General features: G+C 36.7%; 2 protein-coding genes across 2 annotated transcripts in view; both read left to right on the top strand.

Annotated features, from left to right (window-relative positions):
* Positions 1 to 10,879, top strand: part of LOC141429973 (uncharacterized) — a 77,249-nt gene extending 66,370 nt beyond the window's left edge. The window contains exons 7-11 of the mRNA XM_074090504.1: positions 694 to 862; positions 1,169 to 1,295; positions 1,901 to 2,065; positions 2,161 to 2,243; positions 4,952 to 10,879. Coding sequence (XP_073946605.1) covers positions 694 to 862; positions 1,169 to 1,295; positions 1,901 to 2,065; positions 2,161 to 2,243; positions 4,952 to 5,687 — 1,280 coding nt within the window. The 3' untranslated portion in view covers positions 5,688 to 10,879. The remainder of the gene's footprint in view (positions 1 to 693; positions 863 to 1,168; positions 1,296 to 1,900; positions 2,066 to 2,160; positions 2,244 to 4,951) is intronic.
* A 2,605-nt stretch (positions 10,880 to 13,484) lies between these two features.
* Positions 13,485 to 16,418, top strand: LOC141429958 (ribonuclease H1-like). The gene is made up of 2 exons (XM_074090502.1): positions 13,485 to 14,428; positions 15,814 to 16,418. Exons 1-2 carry the CDS (start codon positions 13,576 to 13,578, stop codon positions 16,002 to 16,004), a joined length of 1,044 nt encoding a protein of 347 aa, XP_073946603.1. The 5' UTR covers positions 13,485 to 13,575; the 3' UTR covers positions 16,005 to 16,418.
* Positions 16,419 to 16,573: the final 155 nt, after the last annotated feature.

The following is a 16,573-nucleotide window of genomic DNA, read 5'->3' as shown; positions in this document are numbered from 1 at the left end:
AAGCGTGAATAACTATCTGATACGACTCTAAGGACGTGTCAATTATTTTTGCACGCTCCGCTGTGGCAGTTATTAATGCTCATGACTGTACTACCGCGAACCCAGATTGTTGAGCCCCTCACCACTGTTCATAATATAGTCGAATTACAGCAGTGAGTTACAGACTCAAAGTAGATGTTGTCATTAATAAACCAGAATACCTAGCATTAAGTCCACGGCTAAATTAAAAACAGTGGCAAGTGGCTCAACAATCACTGTTCGTGACTGTACATGGACAAGCCTTTCAATTTCTGTCTATTTAAAAATAGTCAGCAAATTACATGTCAGTGACAAGGAAAAACACGACTGTTAAGTTAACATTTTAAACCCTATTATACTTACCTAGTGCCATCCACGAAGACGCGTGATTTTGACAAAATTAGACATTAATGACATTGTAATAAGAACCACGGCACGCGTTATCGTGAATAACTCTACCTATACCTAAGCTTAACAGGCTTCTCTAAAGAGGATATTGGAAATTAGTTAGTTCCAGTTAAATTTTGCAACATGGCTGCACCTATTTGATCAGAGGCCGTATTGTCTAACGCGCTAACGTTCGCGATCGCATTTACCATCTCTTTCTGCTCGCATGCCACTAAGAAGTGGTGTTCAGCAATAAGGCCACAGGCTTCTATGTGTTTTTTTTTTCAGCACTATCAAGCCGCATGATAGAACGGGTGCTTTCTGGCTGCGTAACGCGCGGCAACCAGAACCGGCTGACTCCCGACGGCGGGCCGCGCATGTCCTACACGGAGTTCGTGTGGTTCCTTCTGGCTGAGGAGGATAAGACTCACCCCACTGCCATTGAGTACTGGTTCAGGTAACCACCAAAACATAACCAAAGCGAACGAATTCCTACAAAAGCTTTTAATTTAAACTTCAAATATACCTTTTTTCGTTGGACGTCAATATAATAAAACTAGTAGAAAACGGATGCAAGATGAACTGACTGATGAACATGCTCAATCATTTTACGTCTAAGATGTGACAATTACGGAGACTGTGGTGTGGTGCTCTCTATTATTTTCTTCTCGTTAGGTCCTGACGAACTCCACCTTTACTTGACCTTTTTTAGTTTGCTATATTACTTATAGAATAAAGTAAAACGATCTTTTCTGTTTCGCAGATGTATGGACATGGATGGAGATGGATTCCTTTCCATGTACGAATTAGAGTACTTTTACGAGGAACAGATGCAACGCATGGAAGCGATTGGCATCGAAACGCTGCCTTTCAATGATTGCTTATGTCAGGTGATTTAAATTTCATATACCTAAATCGCTCGATTAAAAAAAATCAGCCAAGCGCCAGTCGTAGTCGCGCACCGAGTGTTCCGTACAAATGCGTACGCATTTACTTATGTATGAATATCCAGTGTTAACAGAGCCTTTCTCCTAAGTGTAGAGTAGGGTCATTTAAGACGGTGCCAGACATAAAATTAATAATTTCAGAAGTTTCTTATTGGATGTGTTATAATAAGAGTTACCTTTCTACCATATTTCAAGTTTCTAGGGCAACCGGATGTACCCCACAGTTATTACGGTACCGAAAATTTGCATGGAATCACCTTTTAATGACTACTTATCTACTATACATATATTTTGATTACGTTGACTGACAACACACTGACAAGTTTGATTTTGTTTTTCACTGCATCAAGGAAATGCCGACCTGAGTATTTGATATTAAATTCAGCTGCGTTTCTGAAAAAAAAGATCTTGATAGACAGACAACAAAGTGATCCCATAAGGGTTTCGTTTCTTCCTTTTGACGTAGGGAACCGGTATTATAGGTATTTACGCAGATATACCGTCGTATGCATTTAAATTGATTTTTATTACTATGATTTTCTCTTCAGATGCTCGACATGGTGCACCCAACGACCGAGGGAAAGATCACGTTGTCGGATCTTAAGAGATGCAAGTTAACACCCATATTCTTTGACACGTTCTTCAACTTGGAGAAGTACCTCGATCACGAGCAGCGCGACCCATTCGCTACGCAGCGAGACTCAGACTCGGAGGTAAGTAGCGCCTACACACACCATGACCTGACTATATACTTTATAATAATACTGTCTATTAACTATCTTCTTTGTTTTCTATTTAATTTTTACAGATGTCTGAATGGGATAGATTCGCTGCAGAGGAATATGAATTATTGGTCGCAGAGGAAGGAGGAAGCGACGCACAAGATCAAATGTAAGCTAACTTTAGTACTGATACCGAAATTAACTATTATTTATTTACTTTTATTATTTAAACACGAAATAATCTCGCCTTTTTTACTACAAACAGGGAATTATTTAAAATAATGAAAGAGTCCGAGAAAAAGAAATGTGTAACTCGATTCTTTGAGTTATGCAAGCGTAAAGGACTTAATGGATTCACACTAAAATAAATTTTGATTCACTGTGGTAAAGTAGAAATACTAGAATAGAAATTCTTCTTGCCTTGAACCCTTTGTAATGAGTTAATGAAGCATATTACATTCGAGCATTTTCGATGCATTTTGCAGTCCGCACTTCGTGATCGCAGGCATTCATTGATATTACAATCCTATATTCAATCAACCACACAGCCATACCTAAGTCTGAAACGTGCACGTTAAGTTAGGTAGGTACATATGATATGACACTTTTACTTCTGATTTTAGCAAGTTTTTATTTTAAATTTTCAGTTAAACCGAAATTATCGTCATCTTACTCATACTCGTGGTTATCTGAAGGCGCTGTCCTAATTTATATTCATATTCATTTATTGCGATCATGTTCAGTACAATTATTGTAGATCTTAAAGTAATAAACATGCCAGTAGCTACATGATACCCTGTCATAGAGCACTGCAATTTTCTTACATTCAAAATTGTTATTAAATTTAAATTCTTCGATATATTAATTGAACTAAGTGAATGAAAATCCATTCATAACAATAATTAGAAAAATGTACCTACATTAAAGTTTAATTATTAACAAAATATCAGCGTTTAAGATTGCAAAAAGTATAATAATTCACAATATATCTATTTAATTCTAAATTCTTTTTCCTTGTCAATAAAATTCTAAAAAAATGTTTAAATTAACTAATCAAAAATCATAAAATAAAAGTATAAAATAAAAATAGTTATTATCAATGTCAATATCCAATCAAATCACAATAAAACAATTATAACTAAAAATAATTCATTACAGAGTACGCCAATTATGAAACTAGATAAACATAATAAAATCATGTCAGTCATCGCCAGAGATGATGGCAAGAGACCTGACGGAATGTCACTGATTCCGTGGAAATTAGGTCGTGTGCTGGTGTGGGACGCTCCTTGCGTAGACACACTAGCTCCTTCCCACGTCCGCGGAACAGCTATTCATGCTGGTGCAGCAGCAGTGGCGGCAGAAAAACTCAAAATAAACAAATACAAAGGTCTCGGCGATGATATTTGGGCGAATATTAGGCCAATATTATGGTCTATTCTGAGAAAAAATCTAGAGGTGTGACTACTTCACAACCATTCAAGAAAATCTTTTTCATTTGGTCTTTTTTTTTCTTTTTTTGTATGATAACATAAGTAATATTCGTTTTTTGGGTGGCGATGCAAATATATATAAAGAACATCATTTCAAAATTTGAAGCAAATCGCTTGAATACATATAGAAAAAATACATTTAAAGAAATCTTTAAAAAAAATCATAAGTCAAAAACTATCACAAATTGGTAGGTAGGATGTTCATACTCAGCATAAATATTCTTCACTATAAGAGGTACTCACAAAGGAAAACTCAAGCCCATTTGATGTAAGGGCCGACTTACTACGAGTATGGGAACCCGACTGTGGCCATGATTCTTACCTGAACTTTACGAGTATACGAATACAAATTCACTTGTAGGTAAAATAATAATTATCAATGGGATTACGTCGACGACATTGTGCACGACAATTTTACGTATTATTACGAGTAGTTAGTTCAATGTAGGCAACGGCTAATATTCAGATGCACAACCTCGATACTTGGTTCTGGCTGTTGGTTGTGTTGACTTTGTCAGTGTCCGCTTCCGATATGTTCTGAATGCAACACATGAATGCGTACGCTGAAACCACAATATAAAGTTTTCTATAATACATTACGTACGCTAGTACTACCTATATTTTCTTTACTTATTTAACACTATTCATGAAGATAGATGTAGGTACCTATACCTACCAATTGCATTATAGTTGCTACATCTGTTGACCCTTTTCATTTGATTTAATCTTTCCACGGATATTTTAATATTTTGTCATGATATATATTATTAATATAATTATGCGTGTAAATACATATAGGTATTAGTTGTTTATAAAATATTTATTCCTGTTTATATTTTACTGAAATTTCTTTCATCAGGGAGGAAGACAGAACTGGCTATGCTAGGGTAAGAATGTGTTGATGACTTGCAGTGTATGTGTACGTTTACTGCATCGACAGTGTTTCGAGACGAACGTCTCCTGAACTCCGCTCCATTACTGCTTAAGAAGTGAGCTTGAATGATTTGATTTTGCAAGGATTTCCCGGTTGTGAGCACACGATGCATTGACTTGTCGCTTTGCGCGCGGCGCCGGCGCACTCACTCGCCGACTGGCCCTCGAGCCGTTCGCTGTTTATTCTGCTTGGAGGTCTTTGTCTACCTTACTGATGAAAAACACAATATTCCTGTAAATATGTAATGTATGCCTTTTTTTCACACAAACATACGTTGGTCGCTTTTGTTTGTAAATAATAATACAACTCATTGGCATGAAGCAACACTAACAAAGAAATTGACCTTTTATTTGCATTCAGTACATATGTACCTACGTAACCTACGTTCACCTGTGATGCTATTCCTTTTCCTGTGCTGCGGGTAATGTTACCTTGATTGTTTAATTTCAGCTCATACGATGAGACGGACGAAGACTGCCTTTCGCCTAATATCGATGATATCACTAACACGGATGTGGTAGACGAGTCTAGCGTGGAGGAGCTGCCGGCGAGCGAGGCGGGAGCGGGAGCGGCGGCGGCGGCGGCCGCGGGCTATGTCAACCTCAGCTCTATTTACACTATCGGTGCAGCTGACAGATGGACGAACCAAATCCAGAATTCATCCAAAGACTGCTTACCTGACCGGAAACTTCCTGAAAAACCAGTGCCACCTGAGAAACCTGTCAGCTTGATGATGGTTAACGGCAAAACGGACAACAGATACGCAGGGTTCGGTGGTAATAACAGTTTCCTTTATTCCCATCTATTAGGAGGCTCAGGCAGCACCCGTGCCAAAGATCCGCCTCCGTACAGCACCTCTGCAGGCGGCGCGTTATTCAATAAACCAGACACGGCGAAATCGGCCACGTCACCGAACAACGCCAGCAGCAACCCCGTAGTGACAAGCCCCGTAAACGGTGTGAACAAGATCTCTGACAACTACGAGAGAGCCGTGGCCGAGCGGCTCAGCCCGCACCGGGAGAGCGCGCGCGCCAACCGTAGCAGCGTGTTCAGCCGCGTGCACACGGGCGTAGTGGCGGGCGCGGCGGGAGCGGGCGCCGGCGCGACCGCCGCCGCGAGCCGCACGCGTTCGCCGCCCGACGACGACGACGACTACGCACGGGACAGTGACGAGTGCTCCATTTAGAATAAGGCTTCTACGATCTGTTCCCCACGTTTTGCTCTGAGCACTGACGGTAACACTAACGTTCTTAAATTAACTATTTACTGCCCACAGTGAACACCAAAGATCCTGTAAACAAATAATGTGTAGTTCGTTAAAACTGGGTGTCGTGAGGTTTTAAATTTGAGGTTTCACGTTTCCTTATTTAGACAAGGGGCGTCCGGTTCAGTAGGTATCAGACGTTGTCAGCTTCTAACGAGTATGCCGGATGATAGATATATGTAGGTAATAATGCAATCGTGTCCGTATGCTGGGGTGGAGACGCTGGAGCTCCGCGCAGCCGCGCCGCGCTCGGAGAACTCGGTAGTGTTAATGTGGTTATACACAACAGGAAAGTGCAATTAATTTCTTAAAACTACATGTATTAAGCAAAATTTTATCGTTTGCTGAATGCATGAACGTTTGATAATAATATCGTATAGACTAGTTTCCGCATTTTATTAATATTATTTAGATAGGGTTGTCTTATTGTTATTGCATATTTAATTACCATTGCCAGTGTTTTACTATTTTACTAACGTAATAGTAATATCTTAATTTAATAGGTATTTATGTCTCAAACTAAGCATATCAGAATAATATTTTTATGTAGAGTTTCATTTCTATTTATTTCTAGAGATATTTTATAATTTACTATGTGTAGAAAATTATTAATTGAATTATAATCTCCGTCAATAAATCGAATCTCTCATATCATATCATAGCTCCATCCACTAATTTAATTTACCTTTACTAAAATGGTCTGCGTAGCGCGAGCTGCGTCCGCGCCGCGCCGACGTCGTCCATTAGGTACTTGCCTACGCTTATTCACGTCGCTTTCGTAGACTGTCACTGGCCTGTAGCAGCGTACTGCTACGGTTATAAACACGCACAGATTTGGTCATCTAACTAAATAGTAAACCATATTTTTGATATTTCTGGAAAATATAGTAAGTACCGTGTCGTCGTGCATCGCTTTAAGTGACTGGTAGATGTAGGTACCTACTATGTATAATGTGGTGTCAAATTAAGTATATCATTAGTCTTAGGAAGATATTTAAAAAAAATTGGCTGATTTCACCTCTATTTTCGAGGCAAAGACAAGCACTTATTGATGTCGGGACATACTGGGGCATGTGCAAATTGTACCTACTAAAAATTATAGATAAACTAAGAAACACCACATCCTCATGTATCATCCGTATCGCCCATAGCTGAAAATATTGAAAAAGCTTTTAACACGTTCTCGATCACTTTGAAATGGGTGAATGTGATTTACACTTGCTTCTTAGTAAGAATTTGTTGCTGATTGGGTGGTAGTTGTTACAGTCGATTGTAAAAATATGAACTAATTATCCAACGCTTCAATATGTAGGTACATACCTACCTACTTCCGACTTTTATTCCGACATACCTAATAAGGCGGACAAATTTTTTGAGTGGTTAGTATAATACATATTTTTCACTTGACTGTGCATGCATAATGCCTTTTATGTCTTAGGTATTTCTTAATAGTGAGCGCCTATTGTGCGTAAGTATTACCTCGTTAAGTCGAAAGGAGCCATAAAAATCCCATGAGGGGAAATATAAATAAATGGAAAACTTAACCGTTCTAATATACGTAGGCTCGTACATAACGTCTAAAGCAGCTAAGTTTGGGTGTGTTTATCCCTCTTGTCGCTCAGTGGCGCCTCATCCTGCCTAAGTAACTAAAGCAGCAGAACAAATACACAAAAGCAAACGACAAAACAGGAATTAGATACGCGCATGCGATCTAGCATCTAGCCGATCAATTTGTAGATAGTCGCGTTAGCGCAGCAGCTGTATTATTACGCTTGTAGTTGATGAGGTGTAGGTTTTATAATGCTCTAGTCCAAGGGTGCTGAACGTGAGATTGATCGCAATAGGTACCTACATATTGCGAATCTGATTAGGTACCGTAAAACGAGGTTACTTTGCTCCCCACTGGGTAACTATGCTCCAGTTTTGTATTTTGTTTAAATGTCTTGCAGGTCGAAGTCCCGGTACCCGATACACTTCCCAATAAAGTGACAAGACTGAACTTCAATTTTTGCTTCGATATTTTCTTTTCTTTTCCTGTCAGACGCCGTACAGTGATAATACAGAGCGCAATGATAATGATGGGGTAAAAATACACCAAACGCCTCCTAGTATGAATTATGAATGAAATTAAATTCAGTAGCATAGTTACCCAAACGCCGTTTAACATTGCTCCTAAATTAAAGTTTTAATATATATATTAAAACAACATTATGACGTAGTTTAAGCAAGCCAGCATGATAGTAGGGGTGATCTACTTTACATAAATACATATATGAAAATACCACAGCATAATATTTTTAAGATAAAACAAAGATTTCGAAATTTGGAGCAAAATTCGGTGCAAAGTAGTCTCGTTTTACCGGTACCTACTAATTTTATTACTCATGCATAGTTAGTTTAGTGCATTCTACGGGATACAGAATTTTTTTCAACCGACTTCAAAAAAGGAGGAGGTTCTCAATTCGTCTGTACCTATGTTTTTTTTCTATGTTACGCGATAACTCCGCCGATTGTGGGCCGAATTTCAAAATATTTTTTAATGGATAAGATTAACTTTTATATCGGTTGATGATAACAGGTGGCATAGTCTATTAAACATGTTACGAGCAAACCAGCGGCCAATTCACATTCAAATTCACAAACAATGTTTGTTATTGGGTACAGTGTTTATATTATACGAGAAAACAGTAACCTTACGCTAATTGAGCAATGAACACCAGTTAATATAACTTACAGCTGGTATATTATATTACAGAATTTGATGGGTAAGTTCAGATAAATAAGTTTTCGATTGTACTGTACCTTATGTGCTTGGGTTTACAAAAACCTTACGTACTTATTACAATACAGTCAAATACAAACTCCACGGACAACGGCACATCATTAAATACCTATCTGCGGCCTAAATTTATATCACAGGTTCCAGTGGAATATTTATATTTTTATAAGTTACTAAATAAAGTAAACGTAAGGCTTTACATGCAGCTAGGTAGATACCGGTAAGCTGAAAACAAATGGCCATAAATAGATATCCTTAACTAAGTTAGTTACTCTGTGTCATTGTTAAGAAAATGTGCATGCTTTGTTTTTATTGCAATACGAGTAGTATACTTAGGTGTGCCTTCTTCTATGATAACAACTTTGATTACGCTACCGGCTACAAGCACGAGTCCGCTAATAAGGCCCAAAAGTTAACACTGTGGTAGCCAAAGTCTAAAGAACATGTTGCATATAAGTAATGTTAATCTAGAAACCATTGTAATCGTGACGTTTTATTATATTTAATATCATTGCGTATAACGCTTAAAGTACGAGTAGGTACGTACAGTCAAGAGAATTAACAAAATGTAACCACACCTTTGCATCTCACTAACTACCTATGGCAACGGGATTAGGTACCATCAGCCAAATAAGTGGTCTATATCAATTTTTAAACAAGTTCCTATCAAATGAATATGTCGCTGACAGACTTATTGTATTATGACATCCAAACGATTATCAACTTTAGGGTGGTAGACCACATATTTGGCTGATGATACCTACGCCTGCCTATATTACTACACCACAATTCATATAATTATAAATCTTAATATTCCTGACTGTGCTTACGTATTACTTACCTATGTTACAACATTGTTTTCTGTAACACAATCAGCGAATGTTAAATAACAAGTGAGTTTATTACATTGCACCAAAAGGAACCTGCGCCGCTTGTAAGTTTAATATTTTTACTAATGTTAAGACTAGTCATTTCAATGCCTAAATCAAATTTATAATCAACATTTCTCGACTTGTAGTAACCTTTGCCAAGTATTAACCAAAACAATTGTTTACTTATGTAACAAATTTTATCAAAACGTTGTGTGTTAGATTAATTTTGTTATTGATTGTGGTATGTTTCAATACCAACCCGTTTCAATTTAGATAAGTACGTATTTAAGTATTAATGTACTAAATCATTTACCTAGGCTAATAATTTAGCTGTTTAGAATATTACTTAGTTACCGTTATTAAGACGTTAAGACATGTGTTATCATTATTTGTGGCTAACTAATGCCTTGTTTATGATGTATATCTATGTTAACAATGCGGCGCGGCGACACGCGTCGCTCGACGCTCTCAACACGCGTACCTACCCTATCACGCGCAGGTTCAGATGAGTAGGTATTCCCGCGCTAGGTATTATAATTAATACTGTTAAATACGAGTTTGTAACTCTAGTTTTATTCTCAGGTTGCTTTCTAAATTCATTCCAAAACTAGCAACGCCTACTGTTAGTTTAAAACACTATTTTCAGTGTTTTAGCAATGTACGTCTTGTTTTGGTCCCAACCTACCTAATCATGTAGGCTAAATGGTTTAGCCGAGCACAGATAAGAATGAGACCATGCCATTGTCAAAATAGTGCCATTATAAAATTAATTAAGAGTGAATATTATATTCTATAATAATCAATGCATCGGCCCGCAAATGTTCAAATATTAGATATCTATTTGTTATTTAACAGATAGGATTATTATTAATAAATAAACCTCTAATGCAAAACATTATCAATAATGATGAAGATATAACTTGCATTTCACATTTTCTTTAATAAGCAGAAACGCAAATAAGTAGTAATATTACGACTGAGCACATGACCAGCAAATTTTTAAAAAGAGAACAGTACTAAATGTTGTGAAATGATAAGTAGGTAGTTAGTACTTATTTGTGTATGGATGGACCCACTTAATTGTAATTTGTACCTATCTACCTTGTTTATAAATAAGTAATCTGATAAATAAAATGTAGTATCTTAGGTAATAAACGTAGGCACCTAATAACTTGCAATTATTATATCCAAATTGGAAACCTAAAGAACTAACTTAGTTGTTAGACTTAACTTGGGTGATACGTTAGGTCTGTGTACTTTACTGGAAGGACATTGAACGTGACGTAGGCGCTAGAAGCCTACTCACATCATACGGTAGACTGTTCTGGTGAATAGGTAGGAGTAAATAATTTTTTTACAAGCATTGGTGAAGAATTAGTAATAGCAGCGTTCTAAAGTGTTGAATGAGAGGCGATGTCAAACGTAATTGTTAAGTATTCTAATAAAGTAAGTACATTACTTAATTAACTTTTTTTATTTTAAACCTTTTTTTTTCAAATTATATTAAGTATATGACCAAACATCAAGTAAGTACCTACGATCAAGAAATTTAGTTCATGACATGACCCACCATGGAGCTTTTCAAAGTAAAAGTCATTACGATTTTTTCTTGATAGTTAATGCCATCAGATATTTCGGAGCGGCTAAGGTGATCAAAAATATCGAAACATGAACTCAACACCTTAATAATAGAATACTGTGCCGATATTTTTGACCACCTTGGCCGCTCCGAAATATCTGATGACCACTGTACCTGTCCTATTCCTATGTCCTCTTCTATAGCCACTTTCTTATTTATCTGTATCTACACGCAGCAGAAGAAGTGGATGAGCGGTTGCGGTGTTCAAAATGGTAGATCATATCACGTAGGGTAAGGTATTTAATCTATTACTTACCAGACAACGGCAAAGCCCTTTAAGGAGGGTTATGATTAGCATTTAGGCTTTTTTTTCGACGGAATCTAATGTGGAGAAGAAAAGATGTTTATTAGCTATTGTTATTAAATATAAGTATAACTGTTTAAAGCGGATATTATTAACCACAAATCGAGAGGGGGCAATAATAGTACATTGTGTCTTAAGGGCGGTAAATAAGGAATTACGAACGAGAGTCTATTTGAAGCCCGAAGTCGAAGACTGAGGGCTTTAATGAGTCGATGTTCGTAATTCTAGTACCGCCCGTGCGACATACAATGTTTTTCATCACATTTGCAAGTAAAATTTTATATTTTTAAAAGAAAAAATATAATTGTTCCAAATATTAGCGATACCTTAGGCTGTGCTCTTGGCAGCGTCGCCCTCAACCTCCCTCGGCATTCGCCGCAACGTGCGTGTGCATGTGGTCCATGTAGTCCTGCAGCAGGAGCGCGCGCAGCGCCATCAGTACGGGCGCTGACTCATTTACCGACCTTGGGCTTCATGGCAAGAAAATGTGTACGCGCAATGACTCATTTACCGACCACGGGTTTCATGACAAGCACATTAAGGTCGAGGGTTTTATTTGGGGGGTTGCAATCAAGGTAGCCTGCATGTTACGACACTGTTTACGAGCAAGTGTGATGAAAAATACATATAGTAGGTACTGCAGCAAAACTAAGAGCCCATGAGCACAGAAGGTGCCCGTAGACCTTAGTCAGGCTGGCATAAATCAAACAACGTAGAATTTGGTAACACATAAAATTGTTTATTAAAACCTTATGCCTCTAAAGGTTGACAAAATAAAAACACAGACACGGATTATACAAAAAAAAAGGTCAGAAAAACAAAATGGATAAATAATTGTACATGGTCGCGTGCCGAATGCGTCGTCGGCTGCCTCAAAGGTCTTGTACCTACAACCGCAGTGGGCATTGGTAAATCGCGAATTACCTATCTGTTCTTTTGTCGCACTCGCACTTAATTATGGTTTCGAACATGGGTTAGTTAGTATAATGTTATGTACAGAATAGGAAATAATAAGAATATTAGTGTTGCAATTAATTAAATTTTCATGAATTACCAAAAAAATAAAATTCATGTTCAGATAACATTACTTATGTGAGTAGTTTAGTTTCCTTACTGTTTAGTGTGGCTATACATTATACTGTTTCAACGCTCAAACTGTACAATTTAAATATATACCTACTCCTCATCCCAAAAATCGAAACACCACGCTATTTCATGATAGATATTCTAATATTCTCACCAATCATAAAATCACCAGGTTGATTTTAGGTTTAATATTTTTTTGCACTCATCGTGAACCAGTTTCACGAAAATCACACAAGTTCAAGCGAGACTACGAGCGTGCATGACGGGCGGTGCTCATAGCCCTAGTGAGTTACCCACGCCGGCGTGGGGTTTTTTTTATACTTACAGAATCGCACCTATGTCGCGGAGTGCGCCGCGCCTGACGTCATATTCAGAAAAAATAACCACAAATAAAACAACTATAAACTAAATACTACCTAACAAAACTACTTTTTTTTAATTTTTGAAAATAATATTTACTTGTTATGTTGGTGAAACTGCAAAGCAGGGCTTGTTAACGTTACCAAATTCACACTATAAGTAACGTTAAATAACGGTAAAAATCATAAAAATACCTAGTACCGGTATTAAAATTTAACGTTAATTGATAACTTAACATTATTTACCGTTACCTAATTACCGTTATTTTTACCGGTAAATTTACTTTACATTGTAGGGCTTGTTAACGTTACCCAATTCACATTATTATAACGATACCGAAGTAATGCTATCGGTAATTTTTGCTATGCTACCGAGTGTTGCCAATGTAGCGCATGCATACTCGCTCGACAAATGAGGATAATCTGCCATTTAACGTTACCCAAGCTTACCGGTAAATAGTAATATAAATACCGTTAAAATGATTTAACGATACTTTTGAATTAACGTTAATTTAATGAATAGCTGATAACGTTAAATTTTTTTATACCGGTAAAAAGTTGTATAACTAACGGTAAATCGTTTAACGTTAATTATCATTCAACGTTAAATCGGTTTGACAGTTGGTAACGTTACCAAATACCGTTAAAACGTCAATGTGACGTTTGTGTCAACATTTTTTTTTCAAATCTTCACTCACTAACATTGAGCCAATTTTTTTTAAGAAACAACAAGAATATTTATTCCACAATCTGTGGCTTTAGGAAATACGAATGTCGGGTATTCTTTGCACAAGTTTTAAAATCTACTTTTCTGTATCTTGCAGCTCCGAACGCTTATTTCATAGTTTGCTGAAAAACAGAATAATGCCGTTTTACGCCGTAGCAAAAGGACGGACAACAGGTATTTATCATTCATGGGCTGAATGCGAATCCCAAGTGAAGGGGTACTCAGGAGCTAAATTCAAAAAGTTTGATACAGCATCAGCCGCCCAGGAATTCTTAATGACTGGAAATCTAAATTCCAATCCTGGAAGCTTTAAGACAAATATAAGCTATCAGGCGAACAATTTTCACAACAGTGCTAATAGCAACTTGAAGAGGTCGTATCCAGCAACCTCAAAGAGTAGTAGTTGTAATACAAAAAACATGTACCATAGAAATGATGAGGACTCCGAGTCCTCTGATGATGGTTTGGAGGTGATAATAGCTAAACAAATGGACGATATAGAGAAACGTGTAAACAACATGTCAAAAGGCATTGACAGAATTACTAAGAAAGCCCCAAAACAGACTATTCTAATAGAACCACCACAGCCTAAGAAATACAAGCCCAATAACGACACGGCTTTTCAGGAAGATGATGATGGCTTCGTCCAAGTTTATACAGATGGAGCTTGTTCATCAAATGGCCAGCGGGGAGCTCGGGCAGGTTTAGGTATCTATTGGGGAGATAATCACCATCTCAACAGAAGTGAGCCAGTCTCTGGAAGAGCCACCAATAACTGTGGTGAGATACAAGCGGCTTCGCTTGCAATCAAGATGGCTCTCAAAAATGGAGTCAACAAACTGGCCATCAACACAGACTCGCAGTTTCTAATCAAATCTGCAACTCAATGGATTCCTGGTAATTTTTAGTAATTTTTAATTTTAATATGTACTTATGCAAAATTTGTCTAAATAACATTACTACAGAATAATACCTGGAAGTTAAATTGGTACTTCACAAATCAATCTTTGTAGTTGTTGATACAAGCACATGGCACACAGCATTGTGTTGCACTTCCGTATGTTCTATTTAAGACTTCCCACTGTTATTACAAATATTACTTTATTATAAAAAAAAAAAACTGACCAAGAGTGTGTCAGACACGCCCAAGATAGGGTTCCATAGCCATTATGAACAAATCAAGTAATCTTTTTCTAAGGATTTTGTATTGTGTATGGAATCTTGCAAGTTTAGGTATATTTTATACCTTAGGCTGCAATTTTCATTTAAACTATTAATAACTCTGAAGCAATCTTAGCCATTATAATTTTCCTTGTAAATTTAATATACTTAATACCATCTTGAATTTTTCTTTATTTTTCTACCCAACATTTTAGAAGTCAGAGGGGGGAGATCACTGAATCGAAAAATCGTCATGACTGATTTTAAAAGACCTATTCAACAAAACCCCACACTAGGGTTAGACAAGAAAAAAAAATCCCCCCCACTTTGTATATGGGAGGTACCTACCACCCTAAAAAAATATTTTTTATTTTTATTTTACCACTGTCACAAATATCTATCTTTAAAGGTTTTATACCAAAAGGCTCCTCCTCCAAATGGAGCCTTATTTTAAAATATATTTTTTTTCGGCCTGTAGCATGTAATGAAATGAGGGAAGGCACAGAAAAGTCATCTCATCACTGGTGCTGCCTACCTGAGCCGCAAACCGTTGATGTTGTGTACCAATCCTTGTTTGCCTTAGCAATCTAGGTGCCCTGTGCGAGTCATGCCTTAGGCGTCTTTTTAGAACGATAATAATAGGTATTCAAATTAAGTGGACAAAATGAGCTGCCACTTGTTATACTATGTATACAAGTATATTAATGGTGTCTTTTTATTTTGGTCTTTTTTTATATGATAATTAGTATTCGTTTTTAAGTGGTGGCGCAAATCTATATTGAAGAACATCATTTCAAAATTTGAAGCAAATTGCTTCAATACCTACACCCTGAACAAAAAACATTTAAAAAAATCTTTATAAAAATCATTTATAAGTCAAAAACTGTCACAAGTATGATGTTCATACTCACCATAAATATTCTTCACTATAACACACAAAAAGAAACCCAAGCCTGTTTGATGTAAGGGCTGGCTTACTATGGAAACCCAAAATGGCCTATCCTTTCCATATTTATCTAAATAATGCATCTTCTATGTTATCTTTAAGTTAATCTCCATTATGTACAACCATCTACTGACATTTAATTAATTAACATATTTGGAATTTGTTTTTTTTTAAGGATGGAAACGGAGAGGATGGAAGTTAGCATCAGGAGAACCTGTAAAGAATGAAGCTGACTTCAGAGAACTAGACAGTGTTCAAAATAAACTTGAAATCAAATGGAACTATGTTAAAGCACATGACGGATTACATGGTAATGAGATGGCTGATAAATTAGCTAAGGAAGGGGCAGCAAAATATGACAAGTGACATAACATAAGAAAACGTTGTTATTACTATAAGATGCAAATTCCTATTTTTGTTAGTTGACTCATTTTATTTCGACTTATTATTATGCCAATTATTGCTAATTAAAACTACTCTTCATTTCTCAGAATAATGATAAGGAAAGATATTTGATTCATAAAAAAATTGTCTAGATTATTAAATTTATCTTTGAGCAGACTTAAATTTGATGATTATTTGATACTACATGCTGTTACATTACATTTGATATGGCTGGGTAGGAAATCACAATACACTGTAATTCTAAACATTTCGTTGATTGCAGAGTCATTGAATATAATAAGAGAACTGAAGTGTTTTGTTTTATAGTTAGTAGATAAATCAGTAACTTTTATATTATTTTAAGATGATAAAAATTATAAGATCTCATTAAGTATACTTTCTTCTCATTTTATTTCTATCAAAAGGAAAACAACCTAACCTAAACTTTCTCATTGTGAGGATTGTGGCTAGTCAAACCACTTGCAGACAACACAATGGCCACACACAATGGGCACAATGGGGTTTTCCATGAATTACTTGGTAATAAATAA

Source organism: Choristoneura fumiferana, chromosome Z, assembly GCF_025370935.1.
Source record: "Choristoneura fumiferana chromosome Z, NRCan_CFum_1, whole genome shotgun sequence".
NCBI lineage: Eukaryota > Metazoa > Arthropoda > Insecta > Lepidoptera > Tortricidae > Choristoneura > Choristoneura fumiferana.
This window is presented reverse-complemented; position numbering and strand designations above follow the sequence as displayed.

What these genes read in the sequence shown, in the direction of transcription:
- LOC141429958 (XM_074090502.1), top strand. Translation starts at nt 13,576, where the DNA reads ATGTCGGGTATTCTTTGCACAAGTTTTAAAATCTACTTTTCTGTATCT. An exon ending in TGCAACTCAATGGATTCCTG is followed by an intron (nt 14,429 to 15,813) that starts GTAATTTTTAGT and finishes TTTTTTTTTAAG; the next exon opens with GATGGAAACGGAGAGGATGG.